Below are 22,813 nucleotides of genomic sequence, written 5' to 3' on the forward strand. Positions count from 1 at the left end.
CGGATGTTCAACCCCCCCCAATGAAAACAGAAAAGGGATTTTTAAGAGAAATAGGATGAGAACCACAAAGAACTATATATGCTCAGGTGAAAAGGATCTGCTGGCACTTCATAGAATGGCTGGCATTCTGCCCAGATATTGTAAGTTGTTAGACTATTCCACTATCACTATTACAATATTAATAAATAATATTTATCATTCAGGTCTGAGTTACGCTGGGACAGCATCTCTGGGTAAGATCATGAGCCTGCCAGATGGCGAAGTTCAGTAATTCCGTATTCCCAGAAGGCTATAAAGGAAAATCAAGGAAGAAGGTGAAAATAGAGGGAATGCCCATCTGGCGGTTGGCTCTATCAGGATTTGGCAGGCATTTCTGGAGTGATAAGCTGTACTCAGAAAACCATCACACCGCTGCTCTTCCTGGTTGGATGGTCCCACATCGGCACTAGAAGAAAATATGAAGTGCAGAGTCAAAATGGGGATGTGGGGACAGTCTTGGGCTTTCGGTTGGGAAGTACGGTCCGCTGTATCCTGAAGGATTAAAGTCCCATTTAAGCGTTCACGCGAATGCAACCGAAACTACTGTTCGTTTGCCCAATTAAGAGAGGTCTAAGATTACGGCTGGGCACGTGTTCGGCAAGCATCCACAACTCGGCGACCTGTTTTCGACACCATTAATAAAGGGCTCTGCTCGGGACTGCAAGATGCGCTCGCTTTTCCCCGTAGCGGATTTCGACCCAGAGTGTCCCCCTTGCTGGCGGGAAGAGAACCGGTGGATCGGCTGATTCCCGGCTGGCGTTGGCAGCGAGGAGGGGGATTGTGGGTCGAGGTCTCTCTTTTTTTTCTGGCCAGATCAGGAGGCGCTAGGGCCCATTCCCAGCGCCACTCTGTGCTCCGTGAACAGCAGTGGGAGGGGCCGGTAGCAGCTTCAGGCGAATTCACAGCAGGGAACCAGCGGAGGAACAGAAGAATTGGCTGCCTCCCGCTGCGCAAGGGACAATTTCGTCATGTTGGTCCTGGCCGCCGATCCTTGCCCACCACCTCCTGTTTAGCCGGATGAGAATGAGTCCCCGGCCTGATTTGAGCAAGCTTCCTTTGCCTCCCACCGCTCAAGATATAAGACAGATCAAGTGGAGTCTCTTGTATCCTGGTCAGCAGTGACATTGTTCTGACAGCTGCTCCTGAGAAAAGTAAGGGACTGGTCTTTCTGTGAGTGGTCAGGTGTGTGTGTCTGTGAGAGAGAGACGTTCGCTACTAAAGATTAGCAGAGGGAGGGAGCCGCTGCGTTTCAGTGCAGTTGCTCTGATTTGGAAGGAGTGAAGGCGAACAGTGTAGGATGCTGTACACCCAGGGCAGCCTTCCCCAACCTGTATCCTCAATATGCCTTAGGAAAAGATTGTAGTGGGCGTTGTAGTGTGCGGTTTAATCTCTATACAGCCGAAAGGGGAAGCTAGGTTTAGATTTGTGGGGCTTCATAGAATGTGTGTAGGTCTCTGTCACACAGAAATATATATACACACATATACTATGTGGACATAAAAAAATTAAAAAAGAAAAGCTGAGGGATATCTATGGCCTGTGTCTCAGCTTGATGGATTACCCTTAAATCTAGATCTAAAAGATGTTCAGACAGAGACTTGTAATAGATTCAGCCAAAACAATAAAAGCTTATTAGTAAGGTTAGATGCATCAAGCAAGCATATGTTTAAAAAAGGGGAAATTTTGGACAATCTAAGCAATGTAAAGTTGCTTAAGCATTCGAAACAATTTTTTAAAAGATTAAAATTGCTCTGTTTTTAGCCCTGGCTTTAAGATTGCCATTCTTTAAATGCTTCTCCATGATGAATATAAGAATTATGCTTAGAAATAACATAGGTGATAACTTAGGTATATTTTAGGTAAGATTTTTACTTAGATTTCATATGCAGGCTTTGTCCTGATGACCCATCTACTTAAGAGCTTCCTGGCCTGCTAATACCCATGCCATCAAAGAGGTTGTTCAATGTCTAATGGCTCATTAATACAGCAATCAAAGCTAGATCTTAATCCCAGACTACATAAAAACAGCTACAGATCTGTTCTATGGTTCCTTTGTACACATACTCTTTTCTCCTTCTCTTTCTTTCTCACCAAAACATAGAACACGGGGGTCTTTTTATGTCACCTAATTGCTTGGGTACATATGTAGAGAATTCCAATGATACGCACTTCCTGTTTCTGATGCAGAGACATGCTTGCTCCTCATCACATACACCTACATACGTTCTTTCTTTCATCTAACAGTACCTATAATATGGAGCATGGGATTTGTTCGTGCGTGCATGTTTCTAACACACACATTGCCTTTTACTTTCTCAAAACGTACCATCTCACCTGAATAAACAGAAATCCACTTTGTGTATATCTTTTGTGTTTCTCCTCTCTTGTGTGCTCATTTATCATCCCGCTCCTGCTATAGCTTTGTACATTTGTTTCTTTTTTGCCCTATATTTTTAAAGGAGGGAATAACATCTTATACTCGAATTTGCAGGCAACATTGTGCTTGTTTTAAAGTTGTCTGAGAACAGATGAGAACAGCAACATGTAACCTTGGAATATAATTTTGGAAGGCAGATGGGAGATTTTTTTCGTTCCCAGTGAAGCTCTTTACTTTGCCAGGTCCCACATTCCTTGTTGCATCTACATATGCTAGATAAGTGCAAGGAACTTCAACATTCAGATGCACAAGGATGAGGAGTTCTCTTTCCAAATCAAAAGGATTAAAAAGGTTTTCCCCTGCTAAGCCATCCCCCACTCCCCACCCCTGAAGAGTTACCATTTTTGTACTCTTTTCTCTGCTGTCTCCTACCTGTAGTCTGAAACGCAGCAATTTTCAATTCTAAAACATGTTCAGACCAAGTCTCTGTAATTCCTGCTTCACCCGTTTGCAAAATTCATTTATTAGTGCCTCTCTTCTCTACTTCCCAGCTTTTCTGAAGTCCTTCTTTCTATTGGTTGTTGCATCATCTTATTGCTAAGCACATTTGATTTGTGCTTAGATTGTAAGCCGCCCTGAGTCTTTGGAGAAGGGCGGGATATAAATGGGATTAAAATAAAAATTAAAAAAATAAAAATTATTTGTAGGCATCATCTTGTTTTGACGTCAAAGCAAATTGCATTTCTTCTATTTCTTTTTGTTAAAAAATGCTGAACATGCATTTCTCCTGCTATGTAGCTTGAACAAAAAGAGATGTTTTCTGCATTGTCCTGTTAGCCCTATGAACAAATAAGTTACTACTCACAGCAGAGGGGCATTATTGACCCAGTTCATTGGATGCAACTTATATTTCTTCAAGCAGACATATTTAACACATTTGCTGAGCTCATACTTGTTGCTATACAAGTCGCATAACACTTTCATATGGGATGACATTTTCGATTTCATGAAATTTGGAAACAATTACTCCCCTGTGTAGTTAATCACTTGTAATTGAATTAACAGTTTAGAGCTGGTTGTACTGTATTTATTTTATCTTATATTCCACTATCATATTAATACTGAAATATAAGAGGTGCTTGAGATTTTAACTGTTTTCAAAACAGCTAGTTTTCATTGAGACTGATGGTTAATAATATTAGCTAGCCAGAATATCACAATTTCTTTTATTTAGTCTTGTAATCCCTTATAGAAAACACCTCTTTACTTTTTTTCTGTGTTTTTCCAGGAAGGATGAGTAAAGAATTTTTCATGTGTGATCTCATTAGCTGGAGACTCACTGTGTTTAAGCAAAGACATACCAAAACCCTCAATCCTTAACAGTTTGACTATGTTAATTAATTGTAGCCAAAGGTGACCTGAAAGAACCAAAGACTTTTCTGTTTAAAAAGGCTCTTTTTTTGGACCTGTGAGTTATTTTTTGGGGGGGGGGGAATCTGTAAGCAAAATAATATTTGAAAGCACTGCTACATTGACGCATTCATAATCTTAAGGAGAAATAGAAAAAGTTTAGATGTCCATATTCAGCATCTTAGCTGTGAAATTCCTTTCATTCATTCATTCATATATATATATATATATATATATATATATATATATATATATATATATATATATATATATATATATATATATATATATATATATATACACACACACAAACAAACACACATATGAGTCTCTAATTTTATGATTCTGATTTATTTGCTTTTCTTATTAGTCATCATTTTTATTAATAAAAATATTTTATAAGTTCTATAAAATGATACAAAAACATTTTTATAAAATGAAATAATACCTGAGTATGTTTAGATAGCTTTATCTGGCATTGGATTGCTTTTTCAGTTTTATTGCATCTGGCTAACCTTGCTTAGGTCTTGAAGCTAATCAGGGTCTGTCCTGATTAATACTGAGAGAGGCTCTTTCTTTCAGGACTGTGTGAAAAAAATATTGTAGAAGGTAGCAGTGGCAAACCATTTCTGTATTTGCTATCAGGAACATTACATAAATGCATCCAGAAAGGAACCAGGAGTCATATTGCTCTTGAAGAAGTCCATACTAATTAAATTGTTTTTTCACTAACTGCTCCTTAGCTACCTCTTGTCCAGAAGCTCAGTTTAGGAAATATATGTGAATGCTATAAAGGTACAGGTAAAGGTTCTCCCACACATGCGTGCTAGTCGTTTCCAACTCTAGGGGCCGGTGCTCATCTCCGTTTCAAAGCCGAAGAGCCAGCATTTGTCCGAGGACGTCTCCGTGGTCATGTGGCCGGCATGACTAGACACCAAAGGTGCATGGAACGCTGTTACCTTCCCACCGTAGTGGTCCCTATTTTTCTAATTGCCTTTTTACGTGCTTTCGAACTGCTAGGTTGGCAAAAGCTGGGACGAGTAACAGGCGCTTACTCTGCTATGCGGCACTCGGGATTCGACCCGCCAAACTGCCGACCTTCTGATCGACAAGCTCAGCATCCTAACCCACTGAGCCACCGCGTCCCTGTGAATGCTATATAACAGGGCTTTTCAACCTTTTCACAGATTGTACCACTTTTAGGATATGGCAATATTTGAGTACCACCAGTCGCCTAGCAAGATGTCAAAACCTGATGACCCCCCCCCCAAAAGGAAAAAAGTAATAAAGTACAGGTAGTCCTTGACTTACCACAGTTCATTTAGTTACAACGCAATTGAAAAAAGTGACTTAAGACCATTTTTCACACTTATGACAGTTGCAGCATCCCCAGGGTCTTGTGATTTACATTCAGATGCTTGGCAACTGATTCATATTTATGATGGTCCCAGGGTCACATGATCCCCTTTTGCAACCTTCTGACAAGCAAAGTCAATGGGGAAGCCAGATTCACTTAAGAACTGTGTTAACTGCAGTAATTCACTTAACAAATGTGGCAAGAAAAGTCATAAAATGGGACAAAATTCATTTAACAAATTTCTCACTCAGCAACATAAATTAAGGGCTCACTTGTGGTTGTAGGTTGATGACTATCTGTATGCCCACTTATCACACTTTTAATGGGAAACTTCTGCCTGTTTCTCTGACATTAATCTTTGCACTGTTCTATCCCCTTCTCTCCTTCTTGGTTGACTCAAAGAAGCCGATAGGTGATTGCAGGGGCTTTGGGATGTGTGTGAGCCTTCTACCATTGAAGAGGGGACATGTTGGGGGCGTGTTGGGGTGCTAGTTGGCTATCCCCCCAAAATTCCCTAACCTTAAAACAGCTCTTGGGTGGCAATAGTTACGCAGCACGAGGGGGTCAGGAGAAAGAGATGCGGCAATGCTAACTCCCAAGACTGAGGGGCTCAGATGCAGCTACAAGCAGGAGAGGCAGTGGGGAGCAAAGAAAGGAAATCAAACCTGATTGACAGGGAGCACAGTAACCCTGGCCCTACTCCACAGAGGGCAGATCCCCATCATCCCTGGCCTGGCAGGGGTTTTCCTGCTGCACCATTGCAGACAAAGGAGGGCTCTGGTGAGGAGGAAGAGGTGGTGGAGGAAGAAGGTTTAAACAAGCTTAGCAACCGGAGTGGGGATCCCCCCCAAAAAACAAACGTGCTTCATGGGTAACCTCCCAGCACAACAGAAGTGACCAAAACCTGCTGCATCCACCCAACAGACGGGAAGGGAAATAAAAACCAAACAGCCCCCCCCGCTGCCAATCCTCAACAGAAATGCTCATGACAATGAAAACCTCGGACAGGAGGAAGAGTGTGGGGGGGGGCGCAGCACGCAAATGATGAAGGCGTGCAGCTTCTGGCGTGGGGGGGGCATGGTCTTTTTAAAAGAGCAAAACGAGGCAAAAAATAAAAATCCCCCATTCCAGCGCCCAATAGCTGGATGTGATCTTTTTTTTTCTTGTTCAGAAGAGACACTCTTCTATTTTAACCTTTTTTCCTTGTCATTTTTTGGATTTTTCATCCTGCTTTTCTGAGAGGGCAGCATTTGGGGGGAGGGTGAAACTGCCCCCTTTCCCTCCCCTCCAAGCCACAGCCGAGCAAGCTACCCACCTGCCCGCCCGCCCGCACTATTCCTCCTGTTTGAGGTTTTCATTGTCGTATTTCTGTTGAGGATTGGCAGCCGGGGGGGGCTGTTTGGTTTTTATTCCCCCCCATCTGCTGGGTGGATGCAGCAGGTTTTGGTCACTTCTGTCGTGCTGGGAGGTTACTCACAAAGCACGTTTGTTTTGGGGGGATCCCCACTCCAGTTGCTAAGCTTGCTTAAACCTTCCTCCTCCTTACCAGAGCCCTCCTTTGTCTGCAAAGGAGTGTTGTGTTGCCACCCAAGAGCTGTTTTAAGGTTAGGGAACCTTTGAGGGATAACCAACTAGTACCCCGACACCCCGCCATGCCCCACTTCAACTGCAGAAGCCGCACTTCCCCAAAGCCCCTGCAATCCCCTATCAGCGATCACATGCTGCTCCGAGGAGGAATGCTGGAGGCAAATGGGTGGAGGCAGGAGGCTCAAGGAGAAGGAGACGTGGCCAAGGGTAGAAGGCAAAAGATCCTAAACCCACCGCCAATCAGCTGTAGCAGCATGTGCCGATCCTCGGCTCTCAGCAGAACCCAGGGGAACCTCACACAGTTTCACAGACTCTCTGCCCTAAGACTGCGTGTGGCTGCCTGCCACCCATCAGCTGGGGTCTCCTGGAGTCTCAGGAGAGTCCCGGTGATACTTCACGCAGTTCCAACTGACTCACCCACAGGCCTGCGTGGCACTGCTGCCACTTCACCTCATCCACTTTTACACTTTTTAAACATTTTTTACAGTGCTTTTCAACCTGTCATACGTGTACCACCTGCCAGGTCCTGACATACCACCAGTGGTACTCATATCACCGGTTGAAAAGCCCTGCTATATAGGAGCCGTGGAAGTGCAGTGGTTAGAATGCAGCATTGCAGGCTAACTGCCCACAGCCAGAAGTTCAATCCTGTCTGGTTCAAGTTTAACTCAGCCTTCCATCCTTGCGAGGTTAATAAAATGAGAGCCCAGATTGTTGGGGGCAACATGCTGGTTCAAATATGCTTCTGTGACAAAGAGGCTCACAAAGACAGCAATCTGTTTTGGGTACAATCTATCCAGTCAAGGTAACACAATCCTAGAAATGAAAGACTGAATGGTGACTGTGTCTCAAAGGAATGCTTACTAATTCAACAACAGAGCAATCAAAACACATCCTCCTAATACAGCACGTTCATGGAGTACATACTACACAGATATAAGAGTATATCTATGTTGTAATTCTCATCCTTCTGTCAAACATGTTCAAATGGTAATAATGCTTGTAATAATGCTTTAAATTACAACGGCTATGATTAGTAGTGAACATATGCAAGAGAATGATTCCATTTTCAGATAAAATGGAAAGGGAAGGTTTGGCTGGGAAGATTTCATCTTTTTACTAGTAACTTCCAGCATTTTAACTGAAGGAAGAACATAAAAAGTTATATTCAAAATATGCAAATTAACAATAAAGAATAAAATGTTATATTGGATAAAAGGCTACCTTTAGCAGGATGTTTAACTGGATATTATGATCTAGCTCAGAGGTCTCCAACCTTTTGAGCACCAGGACTGGTTCTGTGGAAAGAGGTTTTTCTGCAGACTAGAGGGGGCGTGGTTTCATATAACTGTCTACATCCCGCAAATGGGGCGTTGCTTGTTTGCGCAGACCGGTTTTTGGCGTGCTGAGGCCCGGTGGTGGTCCATGCACTAGGAGTGGGGGATTCCTGATCTAGCTGGCATATTTCTAATAAAACTTATAGAACAAAATGCTTAGTGTCCAAGGAGAAATAGAAATCTGACCTAAAGAAAGAAAACGTCAAAGTTGGCTCAAATTGCAAGCAGAATATATTAGAGATGAGAAATCTTCAACACAGAAATGTGGGTTCTACAGTATGTACGTTAGCCATTAGGTCTATCAACCACAGGAGCAGAGGAAAAACAATACTTCTGTAGGTTTCTAAGTCTAAAGCAAAATATCTAAGAGGAACAGATCAAATGAATATAAGTAAAACCAAAGCAATAAAATGTTGCAACAAATAACAAGAGAACAGAAATCCCTGAGGAACAGAGATACCTGACAGAAATAGGCAGGCAATAGACTGGAAACAGGAACCAAATACAAAAACAGGGTCACAGAATTGCATAACAGAATCACCAGATAATTGGCTAAGAATAGATAAGTCAATTAATATAGGGCTCTCATCAAGTAAACTATAAAGCAGGGGTGTCAAACTCAATTTCATTGAGGGCCGCATCAGCATTGCGGTTGCCCTCAGGGGGCCGGGTGGGTGTGGCCTGGGTGGGTGTGGCCTACTGGGTGGGCGTGGCTAGAGTGCATATGGCCTACTGGGTGGGCATGGCCAGCTCTACATCGTTCGCATCAAGGGTGCCTAAGGGGGCCTGGGCAGGAATGGGACAGATCTGAGGGTCTCTGGCAGGAGGAGGGTCTCTGGGCCAGGGCCAAGGCAGTGGGGGCCATTCTCTCATTGTTTCCAGGATGGCTTCGTGGGCCACATGAAACCACTTCGCGGGCCGGATCTGGCCCCCGGGCCTTGTGTTTGACATGTCTGCTATAAAGACTTAGCTTAAAGTTTTCCAACAAGACTGTATTTTTCCAGTTGATATCTATTTGTGGTGTTTTCAAAATGCCATTCTCCTTAAACTCTCCAAATGAACTGAGTTAATATAGTTGAAAATTATACTCATATCAACAGAAGCACGTGAAATGAAAGTTGATAGAAAAATCAACTTTTGTAAGGCTTTATTTCTGTTTGGATTACATAGGAATAATTGCCATTGAATTTAATGGAATTTAATTCTCAGTAGATTATATTGAAAATGAGGCAAAGGTTACTCTTTTTTCCAGTAAAGTTGGAAGACAATAACTTCCTTGGGTAAAAATTAAGAGACAGTGTTATCCAGTATTTAAGTTCAAGTGTCCTGAATCTTTTACAATCTATTTACCTTCTACTTTAAATATGACATGGGTTTTACTCTACAAAATAGAAGAGCATGGAAGATTCCAATCTTATTCCCCATTCCCCTTGTCTATTAAGCTTAAGTGCAGCATACACTATATTTTGAAACAAAAAAAAACCTAGTGGCAATTCAAAACATACCCATTAAAAGTAACTGCAGCTAATTTGGTCTAGTGGTTAAAGCACCAGACTAGAAACCAGGAGATAGTGAATTCTATAGCCACCTTAGGCATAAAAAAGATGGTTGGGTGATTTTGACCCAGTCATTCTCTCTCAGCCCAATTCACCTCACAAGGTGGTTGTGGTGGGAAAATAGGAGGAAGAAGTAGTAGGGATGTTTCTCACCTTGAGTTATTTATAAGAAATAATGAAGGCTGGGTAAAAATAATAATAATAATAATAATAATAATAATAATAATAATAATAATAATAATAATAATAATAATGATGATGATGATGATGATGATGATGATGATAATGATAATAATAATAATAATAATAATAATAATAATAATAATAATAATAATAATAATAATAATAAAAATGAAGCAATTGGGGAATGATTGGGGAATTCAAATTTTGCAATCTAAAGATAATGTGTTCCAATAATCAACTACCTCCCTGTATGGTATGGGTTTTTGAATGCAGTAAGTCTTTAAAATAAGAAAGTGTTCCTACTTTTTTGATCAGTGACTAGTGATGAGATAATGATTTTTCTGGAAACAAAACTTGGAACTGAACCCATCTTTATTCTTGTATTCTTACAGTATTTTAAGTGGTTGGACATGTATTCCTTATTCAAAATTACTGTATGTATTGCCACTATCCAGCTTTCCCACTTAAGCCCTCTGTGTGCTTTCTGATTAATGTTACATTGTGATATGTTGGGTTATAGTTTAGTGGGATGTGTAAACCTAGCCGTTTTTAAAAATTCATTTAGTGTGATAATTTAATTTATTGTGGTAATTTATTATGGTAATTTGTATTACTGTAATAATTTAACTATTTTGCATTTATCTAGCCACTGTAGTTTAATCAAATTATAGAGAAAACAAATGGTAATTTACAACAGTTTGTAAATCCATCAATATATAGAGACTTAGTTACATGTATATAAACATCTATAAGAATGTCCTAAAAATGCATTTGCAATATGGATATGCTGGACTTCAGCAAGTATCATTTACAACCAGCATAGGCAATCCATCGATATCCTAAACAGTATTACATAGCAACTTTACTTATGGTTAACTTAAACATGCTTTACTAAATCAGACTAAGGTGTTTTTTTTCTGGATTTTCATTTATGAACAGCTTGGTTCGGATTTTCACAAAATGCTAAGCTAAAATCTCATTACCTGGTATTTCATTATGTTAGTTGAAGACACAATGCTCTTTTAAACTGGTGTTTTAAACTTTGTGGATATTTGCCCTGCTGAAGAAGCTGTAAGAGCTAATTAGTCTGAATTTACTGAGGCAATATAGATAATGGGAATACCGCAATTTTCCTCATTAACACAAATAGAGTAACAAGTAGAACTCCATTTCTTATATTAGATTGCAACATAATATTTGAGTGCTGGTGCCATAATTGAAATTGAAGCCTGGATGTAATTGTTAACATTTGCATTTTTATGATACAGCCTCTATTTGATCCCTATTCAAATACTGATAACCATATGCAAAGAGAGTCAGTCGGTAGACTGGAACTCCTGATTTATTTCAGATCAGTAAGAGGAATTCTGTGGAGAAAGCCATTCTTGTAGACTGGCAGGATCATAGATTTGAATCTCACTCATTATATCCAACTATGAGCATTTCTGGAGGTGGGAGAGCTTCCGTAATTCCATGCTACAGGGGAAGCAGGAATTCCTTCTCAATTTTACACAAGAGACAATTCTAGCCAGGCTGCTTCACAAATCTGAGATCAAATCCATCCTCAGGATATGTCCTGGGAGAGATGTAACAATCTTTTCTGCTCCTTTTCTCCTTACCATGTGTACGTCAAGAGATCCATACACTTGGAGGTATTTGGAGACATGGAATATAGATAAATCATAGAATCTAGTGCAGGGGTGTCAAACTGCCAGCCCACAGGCCGGATGCATCATGCGGAAACTGTGCCCACCCCATTGCCATCAATTGCAAAACCGTCCCAATACGTTGTGCGACATCACGTGACATCGTGAGTTTGACGTGTCTGATCTAGTGCATCAAAGGAATCTGAAAATTTAATCTTATTATAAAGAATTGGTGAAAAGAATTTAGCTTGTGATTGTTACATATATATAATGCAAGCTAATTATGCTGATGATAATAAAGCTGGATTGTGGACGTTGCAATTCATGAATATAGCAGAATGGGAGAGAAATAATTGTCACAAAACACATGGACCTGCAAATAGAAGTAGAATGGCTAAGGCAAAAGAAAGCAAAGATAGGTCCTTGTGTGTAATCCCAAAACTTCCACAATACTACTTGAACATCATCAGCAGTGACAAAGCCACTATTAGTCAATTGCAAAAGGTAGCTTTACTTGGAACAGCTTATATCCTGGGACTACATGTTTAACAGCATTGAACATTCACCTCAACCCATCCCAGGTGCTTGGGAAGGACTTGATTAAAATGCAAATCTAATCTACACATCTGGCTGACCATGCAACCAACCATAATAATAATATGCTTTTTATAATTCCTTTTCATTCTTGCCATAAGCATGCAACATTTATTAACATATCTGAATAATCTATTAGAAATCACACATACAGCAGACAAGACTGTCACAGTATCTTGAATTGGTTAGAAGGGTGGCATTTTAAAAATCATAGTTTCTAGAGGGCATCCATTTGGGGAAAGGTTCTGTGGACATTAACCATGATAAAGGTTCACCTATTTGCCTATGCCTCATTCAATAATATGCATGTTATCAGCTAAGTTTAATTCAGATACAATCTGAAATGCCTCTTGTATAATGTGTAAAAAAGTTGCAGATCAAACAAATCAAAATCACAACATCTACTTGTTAAATTTTTGCTCAACAAGACAAAAGTTCTGTAGTGAAAAAAGGAAGACACTTCTAGTAGATAACAATATATGTATTATAAATACAACAAAATATATCTATTATCCAACTTTCCAGCTAAGACCATCCAGATATCCAGGGAATTTTGGAAGTTGTCATCTTATGTATACAGATAAATCAATACAAGAGTACAAGGCCTATATTCAATCCAGTAGACTTAACTATAGTTACCTTCCTCAACTCAAGCTAATCAACTTGGGCCTCAAGTGTTAAAGTTCACTTTAAGAAACTGTTTCCTTCAAAAATTAATAATATCATTTTTCTTCTCCTTATTTTTAGGTTTCCAAGTGTAGTACAAAATGCCAACCATTGTCACCTTATTTTTTCTACTTTTAAGCATTGCAATTATTGTTACTATTACTCTTGTTCAGATGAATCGGAAACAGATCCTTTCTCCAGGTCTAAAGGTAGGCTTAAATAATAAGCTAGGACTTTTGCAATATCTAATGTTTAACTGAGATATTAATTGCTGAGCCAATAACATAATATTGAAAGCAAATTGCCTGAAAAGGCTCAGCCCAAGGAGAAACTACAGTTAGTTGCCACACTTAGCTGAGAACATGAGAGCAGTGGTGGGATTCAAATATGTGAACAATCGGTTCTCTGTGTGGATGCCGCTTCCAGAAATCCATTCTGGGCCTGGGCAACTAAAAATTAGCTACTGGTTCTGCCAAAGTGGTACGAACTGGCTGAATCCCACCACTGCATGAGAGACACTGTGTAGATTGAAGCCTGTTTATTGTCTTTTTTCTAGATGTTTTCCAAATATGCTGCCCTTCAACAACCATAATCCTTAGCTAAAGGATAAAAATAGAAAACCTGAGGGTAACTTGCTTAGATAAGAAAAAACAAACAAACGCAGGGCATGGTAGATTTTAGCTGACCAATTAAAAAGAAGCTGCCAAAAATATAAAAAAGTTTTAACATAAAATACCAATCAAGAAGAGTTAACATTGTACTTAGGTAATTAAATTAATAATCATGTAATATGTGAAGTTAGTATAGAGAATATTTCTGGACAATTACTATTAAAAATCTGAAGCTATCTATAGGGAGACTATACAGCTTCTTGTGAAAGGATCCATATTAATTATACAGTTTTCCCCTAAAACAAGATTTGGATTTGATGGGTGTAGCTACTAGCTTTTCGTACCAGTTACAACTTGTTGATGGCACTATTCTTCTAACTATCAATTCCAAGGGAGAAGAAAAAGGGGGAAATTACTAATGGAGTAAGTTCAAAATTTGAGATGCATTACAAGTGCAGCTCTTTTGAAGAAATTAATGGAACTCTAAGAGGCAGTAACCATTTTCAGACTCACACTGTAACCTGAAAAACATTGCAATGTTTTAATGAATTTCAAAAACTGGGTGGCTGGCTGTGATCCAAAACATGTCTTCTGAATCATTGTAAACAATAGTTAAGGAAAAACAGTTGTAGTTCTAAACAATGCAGTAGAGCAGGGCAGTAGATAAATTATGTTCCCTGTGATATTTTGGACTTGTGCCATTTGCTTCTTTTAAAAACTAATCTTCACTAACCATATATTACTCTGCAACTTTGCATTTAATGCTACAATTCCAAGAAAATTTATTTATTTCCAAATGAATAACTAAGGAAGTCTTCTGGAGCTCATCAAGATTTGTTCCCTGATTCAGTCTGTTTATGATTCCTGCCTAAAATACTTTATTTCTTATAAAACAAGACCATGTTGTTAAATATACTGGTCTGGGGGGCTCTGAATTCAATGGACAGTATTACTACTTCAGAACATTACTGTAATAATAATAGTATTTGTTCACCTGGTCACACATGGATCACCTTTTACTGTTTCTGTGTGAGTCACAAGTATCTGCATATGAGAATTCCACTGTATATATTTACCCTGGATCACAAAATGGAGATTTACAGAACACTGTAAATTCTCAAAAGTCAGATGTATACTGCAGCCTTAACGAAAGAAACATGAAACACATTTTGTGAATGCAAAGAGGCATTGCATTTGTTTCTCTTGAATAGCTATGCCTGTTGCTGCATAGTAAGCTGGTTTTTGACATGGAGGAAGATTTGTACATTAATATATATAATAGTCAAGCCTGGGTTTGAATTATTTGATGCCTAAAGGCAAAGGCAGGCTGACCCAAACATTCCACATTCAGATATTAACCTGACACTGGCATTACAATGGCTATCCTCAGAACTTGCTCAGTGCTCATTTGAACAAAGGTTAAAGTGCAGCAGTTATGACATTAGTATCATGTGGGATGTAGATAGGGTCACCCATACCTTCATATGCTTTGCTGATGATTTGCATGGCACGGGCTGATCTACATCTTGATCTGCTCTCACAGTTGCCAAAGGCACTGCCTCTAACATGGTGTCCTTAAGATGCACTGGATTTCAATATAGATGGGTGCAGTGGTGGCTACCGATTTGGGGGACTGAAGTCAACACATCCAGAAGGCGCCTTACTGGGAAAGGCTCTGGTGGAAAAAGGTAGTGTAGTAAGACTCTTAATGGACCAAAACTGCATCCAAGAAATATTACTGGTATTAAGGGATGAAAATGGCCAGGGGTCTTGGAGGACTCAGGGGATAAGGTGATCTGATCTGAAAGAAAAAGCAGGTTCCTGCTATCATAGAGCTTCTCTCTACCTGGCATTAGGACCATACAAATACCATCAAAGTTAAATAACATAAATACAAATAATAATATTAAGCTTGTGTAAAGAACTTGGGGGCTACTTTTCTTGGATTATAATCTGTCTTTTCTCTCTGCTTTTCTCAGTATGGAATAGTGCTTGATGCTGGTTCATCTCGGACAACAGTCTATGTATATGAATGGCCAGCAGAAAAAGAAAATAATACCGGAGTAGTAAGTCAAACTTTCAAGTGTAATGTGAAAGGTGAGGAAGAAATATTGAAATAATTGCCTGGAATAAAAAAAAATCACAAGGATTGAACTGTCTTGATGGAAGAGAGTGAGGACAAATCAGTTTATATGTTTGAGTCATACTGAGCACCGATCTAGTGCATGATAAAATGATTTTGGATCCTAAGTCAAGGATTTCTTCTCTGCTTAGAATTGCTACAACAAAAGGGCAGATTTTCAAGTTTGGAATCTAACCACAGACAAAACTATACATAAATGGTTATATTCACGACTATGGAACTATTACACTAATAGAGGAAATAAGTATGCTTTTATCTCACATGAATTTTATAGATATTTATCATTCTTCTTTCTTATCTTTTCTATATCTGAAAGTGAGAGGGGTCAGTTTGATAAAGAAATTACCTGTATAATCATCAGGAGTTTCATAGGTAGAATATGTAGCCCTGACCTGATCAGAGCTCACCTGTTTTCATCACTAATCTTTCATGTTTTGGACAAAGTAATTTCCAGATTAACCAAACTTTAAATGTTATTTGATCTGTTGCTTTTGAATTCTTCATGCAAGGGTATCTTTTTTTGAGGTGGCATGTACTCTCTAATCAAACAGATTTGTGTGTTAAGTGAGTTCCTCACTGGTAGATACAAACTCACAAACCCCTCTGCTCCTGCAAACAATTAGGAATTGAAATAACCATGGCAGCACTTGATGTTCTTTCCAGACTAATAGTACAATAAAAACTGTAGATACCGTATATACTAGGTAGGATCTGCAGCCTCCTAATAGAATCCTACCTGAAAATTATTAGTTTTTTTTAAAGCACTGCTTTTATGAATAATGAAATAGTAGACAAGTCACAATCTGCAGCACTCTTAGGCAGATTCTCAGTCTGATAATCTCACAAGGTCAGGATTCTCTTAAAGCACAGGACCACATATTTAAATATTCCTCATTTTAGAATGGATCATCAGTCTTTCTAGGTCCTGTTTTCCTCCACCATTTGTATCTTTGGATATGCTCAAAGTAAAGAGTAAAGTGAGGCATATAAAGTATCAATCAATTTTAGCAGATAAAGTTATTCTTATCATAATCTGTTCAGACATAGTGCTTGATCTCCTAGGATAAATGCCAAAAAAGACATTTTGCATATTTTAACCTGGACAGTTTCAAATAAAGGAAAGGGTATTGTGGAGAAACATTTTCAATGTGCCTTCTTCACAAATCTCAAAGATAGTTTAGGAGAGTTTTCTCTAAAAGTGCAATTTTCTTACCAGAGGAAACATTAATAGTTATATAAGCAAATAAGCTTATGTATCCAGTACGTAGTAACTTGGTTTTCTGGACTTCCATCAGATGAACGCTAAGGTATTCATATGGTTTTCAGCAGAAATTTTTGTCTGATGTCCCAATGAGGCTTCATTATTGCACTAATTTAAAAGTGATTGGCTTATAGTATTTGTAATCTATATAAGATGTAAACTCAGAGGGTTGTTTGGTGAGAACTGCCAGGAATCGTGCTATCTATATTTTGATTGGTCTGCCTCAAAATTTGCTGATCAGGTGATATATCTTACCCAGCTTTATAGATCTGTTGATGGCTGATTTATTTATTTGAATGGCCCTTTTTCTGTTTGTGTGATCTATTATCTCCATATACATCCAGCCAAATATGTAACCTGCTTTATAATGTTCTAAGAATTTTCAGAGCAATTATCTCACAGCACATAAGATCACTGCATAGGAACACACATAAACAAAATTAAAACATGTTGCCCTCACCAAGTCCCCCCCATCAGAATTTAATTACCTCCAAAATATATTCATCTCCTCCAAACACTAGGTCTCATAGTGTCCAGAAACCAAGCAATCAAACAAACATTTACAAGAATTCTGCGCAAACCAAAAGATTACATACCTGGCAGAGATAGAATTAATGTTATATACAAATTAACAGGACTGGAACCAGCACTACATAAGAAAACAGGATACTATTATTTAAAACTATTTTAGATTTTTTAAAATTCAGCTTCATAATGCTTATCTATGAAGATTCTCAATCTTCTAAGTCATGATTGTCCTAAAGATGCTTTTTCCAAAAAGCAACTGGATTTTCTTAGTTTCTTTTTTAAAACATTTCACTTCTCATCTAAGAAGCTTTTACAGTTTTAACTGAATTTATAATGCTTGTAAACCTCTTCTGTTTTTCTGTTTGTTTTCTCAATTCCTGATTTCTTTTATATTGTGTTTTTAAATAGATACTAAAATAAATTTTAAAAAATTAAAAGTTCTAATACACCATTATTGGCAATTACAAATAAATACAAGATACACAGATATATAGGCTGCAAAAATCTGGATTACCACTAGTGGAAGTAGAGAAACAGATATATTGTGCTGATCTTGGCAGAACAAACTAAATATATTTTAATTATTCTTTCTAGGTCCTGGAATATCCAGCTATGGCAGCAACCCTCAAGAAATTGCTATGCCCATCAACGATTGCATGAATAAAGTAAAGGAGAAAATTCCTTTTCATTTGCATAAAAGCATACCTGTCTACTTGGGAGCCACAGCTGGCATGAGACTTCTGAGGTATAATAGGAAAATTAGAGCACATTCTGATATGGTTCTTTTAAATAGGGCCGCTACACATAATTTTTTATTCATTTGTTTCAGTACAGACTGCAGCAGAGCATAATAACAATTCACAAGAACATTTTCTCCTTATTTAACCCCCATTATTCTATGAGATTAATAGATGAATTAGCTGACCCTATACACCCAAAGGAGATTGTGATCTTTCTTAGATAGATTGTTGGGAAATAAAATCTTTGCAGATATTAAACAGATTTTTAATGACTTTAAAAAAGTCAATCCTAGGTCTGAATGTTCCTGGGTATTTCACAATAGGATTAGCTTTTTTAAATAAATTTCAGCAAACAGAGACCTTGATATTCTCATTTGTACAGCTTTATTGCTATTTTGCATATGTCTGTTTTATTTCTTTAAAATCATGTACGTATAGATTTTTGTGGGTTATGCAATGCAAATAATAATCTTTCGAATGTCCATGATTGAAATAAAATGTTTTTGTCAGTTTTTTGAAGAAAATAGCGAAGGATTGAAATTTTGGCTTACTAAATGATTTATAAATAGGCGCACATAATTATGGTCAATATGTATTATGATATCCAACTATGATACATATATGTATAATGAGGATCCACAGCATTTTCTCTTGTGGATGCATGACAACAATTCAACCTTGCTAATGCATAAGCATTTCCATACAGTATGTATTACATCTGTTATTTAGAAAGCAGGACATGCATTTTTGCAATAGATTTACAAAGCAATAGCATATATGTCTACTCATAAATAATTAGTATTCCATTTAGTGAAACTTCTAAATAAGCAGGTATTGATAATTACATAGAGTATACCTGTGGGAAAGCCTCATTGATCTTTCTAAGGAAATATGGATAAACATGCAGCTTTATCTTGGGGCTTGTTCACACATGTATATTCATAACTCACCCACTGTAATGATGTTTGAATGATCCAGCACAAATTAATAAGATACAACCTGGTTATCATTTCAAACACAATCTTTTCCAAAGAGTTTATGCTTTTAATTGAAACAATAAAATAATCAGATGATGTTTTGTATGCATGTCTGAATTAACCTTTGATGGTTTCTTATTAAAGCCTGCTCTTCACAAATTAAAAAAAAATCATCAACTTTCTGTAGTTAGTCGATTTAGTAAATTATGAAGATAAGCATCTCCTTTCAGACACTTAGCATTTTGTCTTCTGTGAATTACTTAGGTTGCAAAATGAATCAGCAGCCAGTGAAGTCCTTCAGAGCATTCAGACCTATTTCACGTCACAGCCCTTTGACTTTAGGGGTGCTCAAATCATAACTGGGCAAGAGGAAGGGGTATATGGATGGATTACAGCCAACTATTTAAAAGGCAATTTCTTGGAGGTGTGTGGAATATTATGCATGTTTACTACATTCTATTATTTCTCACATATCTAAATGGATATATGCTGTGATTAACATAGCCTTCCCACACTTTATGCAAGGCAAAAATTAAGGCATTTGCCTAAGTATAATAATATAATGTATACAGGTAGTCCTTGACTTACAACCACAATTGAATCCAACATTTCTGTTGTTAAGCGAGGCAGTTGTTAGGTGAGTTTTGCCCAATTTTACAGCCTTTCGTGTGACAGTTGTTAAGTGAATCACTGAAGTTGTTAAGTTAGTAACACATTTAGTTAGTTAGTACACAGTGAATCTGGCTTCCTCATTGATTCTTGTCAGAAAGTTGCAAAAAGGTGATCACATGACTATGGGACACTGCAAATGTCATACATATGAACCAGTTGCCAAGTACCTGAATTTTGGTCACATGACCATAGAGATGCTGCAAAAGTCATGTTTGTGAAAAACTGTCATAATGTACTTTTTTGCGGTGCCATTGTAACTTTCAGCAGTCACTAAACGAACTGTTGTAAATTTAAATGTGGCAGTAATGTTAGGAAAAGCTTGCCAGCAAAAGTTCCCACTTTTAATTTGTTTTGTTTAGTATTGATTTTCTATATGCCAAATATAAACACCTTATGCATTTAAAGTATTTGTTATTAATTCTGAATACATATTCATAAAAATTTTGGGCAAGTAATAAGAAAGGAAACCCCTTTTCAAAATTTCATGAATCGTTTAATCTATAAATTGATTCAAGGAGAAATCAATAATATTTTTTTTTGAAGATTCTGGACATATCTGCAGAACCTGGTCCATCTGCAGTCTATGGTGTCACTATTATGTCCCATGTTTATCTGCTCTAAAAGCAAGGCGATTTCATGAGTACTGCACAGTGTTGATTGATGGAGTATGCAGTCACTATTCAGACTCACTGTTTAATGCTAAAAGATCAAATTGAGAAAGGAGGATAAAGTGAAATAGTAAGGCAGCCACTGTTTTTATGGCTAGCAGTTTTTTCCTTTCATTGTCTGCTTAAGTGAAAAATTTTTTACAGTGGAATTGTTCTTCATACTGAGGATAATATGTATAAACTTCACAGTGAATTGTATACTTCGTTCAGTTGTATAGGCTGAGTGCAGTTATTACTTGTATTATATTATACAGTATTCATCTCTCTCCCTCCAATGGGCATATTTATTTTTGAAAAATTGGTGTTGTTTATTTCAAAATTCCATGTAAAAGTTATGAATCACCATGCAGAGCTACATTTTTATTCATGCTGTAAACAATAGCTCTTTGATTCAAATAAATTTATAAATAAAAAAAATTGAATTCTACCTCCTTTCTAGTAATATCCATGTATGAAAAAATTTAAAACTTGTAAAAAATGTGAAATTATCAAGATTGTTAGTATATTTGTCAGGTCAGTTCTTTAAATGAATAAGAAACGTATTAAAAGTGTTCTTTCAAATTTCACTGTTAGCACTTAGTTATTGTCCTTATAACTGAAACTTTTTATAGCAAGAATAAATAATTCATATCGGAATTAAGAAATTCAAAAGTCTTTCTAAAGCGCTCTCTCTCTATATATGTGTGTGTGTGTGTTAAATGTTTGTTAAGCATTCAGAATACACTTGCTTAGTCCCAGACACAGGACAAATCTTATTTCCTGTTTCAGCCTAGCCCAAGGCCATCTACAGGCAGTAGCCACAGCAGTGGAAGCTCATATTGGTCTCCCTTCATTCTTTGTTAGCAAGCCAAAAAATTTACACACACACACACACACACACACACATATATATATGTGTGTGTGTATGTGTATATATAGAAGGGACGTGGTGGCTCAGTGGGTTAGGATGCTGAACTTGTCGATCGGAAGGTCGGCAGTTTGGCGGGTCGAATCCCGAGTGCCGCGTAGCAGAGTGAGCGCCTGTTACTCGTCCCAGCTTCTGCCCACCTAGCAGTTCGAAAGCATGTAAAAATGCAAGTAGAAAAATAGGGACCACTACGGTGGGAAGGTAACAGCGTTCCGTGCGCCTTTGGCGTCTAGTCATGCCGGCCACATGACCACAGAGACGTCCTCGGACAAGCGCTGGCTCTTCGGCTTTGAAACGGAGATGAGCACCGGCCCCTAGAGTCGGAAACGACTAGCACGCATGTGCGGGGGAACCTTTACCTTTACCTTTATGTGTATATATATATACGTGTGTGTGTATGTGTGTGTGTGTATATATATATATATATATATATATATATATATATATATATATATATATATATATGTGTGTGTGTGTGTGTGTGTGTGTGTGTGTGTGTGTGTGTGTGTGTGTACATCTCTCTTGCTCATTCCACAAGATCTAGCAAAGAGGCATGTTTTGGGTGCCACTGACAAGGGCACTAGATTCTATACCTCAGCTTATTTGAGCAGTGTGATTTTACAAAAGAAAAGGGAAATGTACTACTAATCCAGTTTTCATAGAGTATGAGTGCATAATAAAGTTGTGAAAAGACAAAGCTTTTAGAATAAATATTTTTTATCTTATTTCAGCTTATCCAGTATGAACTTCATCCAACTTCAACTTCTAGGAATCTCAGCAATGAGAAATTGGAAAGGCATCAGAGCTGAGAAAATTCATTCATTGAAGCTGGTTATATAGACACTGGCCAACCAAAGAGTTGTATCTCTGTTTAGATGTTTTGGCAACCCTTTGGCCTTTCCACCAGTGGTGGGATTCAAATATGTGAACAACCAGTTCTCTGTGTGGGTGCAGCTTCTGGAAATTAGTTTAGGGCCTCGGCAACAAAAAATAAGATACTGGTTCTGCCGAAGTGGTGCGAACTGGCTGAATGTAACTACTGCTTTCCACTCAGCTTGGTCATTCCTTTCTTGATGGCATCTCTCAATAGGCTAGAACGTTTTTCTCTAATTAGCTAGTATTTTGTTTCTTTGCAACTATGAAAAGTGAGTTCCTCAATTGTAGTTTTTAATGTAAGTTCTATCTAAAAGAATCCTACAGAATATTAGAGATTTTTCCATTTTGATTTGAGCATTATTTTCTAATATCTTCTATGTTAAGAAAGAGAAGAGCAGAATCCCATAGCAGATGATATTTCAACTTGGTCTTTTTTATATATAGAAAAACCTTTGGAGTGCCTGGGTCCATCCCCGTGGAGTTGAGACTATCGGTGCGCTGGATCTAGGAGGGGCTTCCACTCAGATATCATTCATTCCTGAGGAAAGCATACAAATTTCCAACAGTACACTACAAGTACAGCTGTTTGGTTACCAATACAGGGTGTACACCTACAGTTTCCAATGTTATGGGAGAGACGAAGCGGAGAAAAAACTGCTAGCTTCAATTCTGCAGGTA

At 38.1% G+C, this 22,813-nt stretch overlaps 1 protein-coding gene across 1 annotated transcript in view; it reads left to right on the forward strand.

Annotated features, from left to right (window-relative positions):
• Positions 1-425: 425 nt before the first annotated feature.
• ENTPD3 (ectonucleoside triphosphate diphosphohydrolase 3) overlaps positions 426-22,813 on the forward strand; it is a 28,005-nt gene continuing 5,617 nt past the window's right edge. Inside the window, exons 1-6 of the mRNA XM_081343296.1 lie at positions 426-1,190; positions 12,834-12,961; positions 15,343-15,460; positions 17,890-18,040; positions 19,277-19,436; positions 22,580-22,810. Coding sequence (XP_081199422.1) covers positions 12,854-12,961; positions 15,343-15,460; positions 17,890-18,040; positions 19,277-19,436; positions 22,580-22,810 — 768 coding nt within the window. The 5' untranslated portion in view covers positions 426-1,190; positions 12,834-12,853. The remainder of the gene's footprint in view (positions 1,191-12,833; positions 12,962-15,342; positions 15,461-17,889; positions 18,041-19,276; positions 19,437-22,579; positions 22,811-22,813) is intronic.

Source organism: Vipera berus (genome assembly GCF_964194415.1).
Source record: "Vipera berus genome assembly, chromosome: Z".
NCBI lineage: Eukaryota > Metazoa > Chordata > Lepidosauria > Squamata > Viperidae > Vipera > Vipera berus.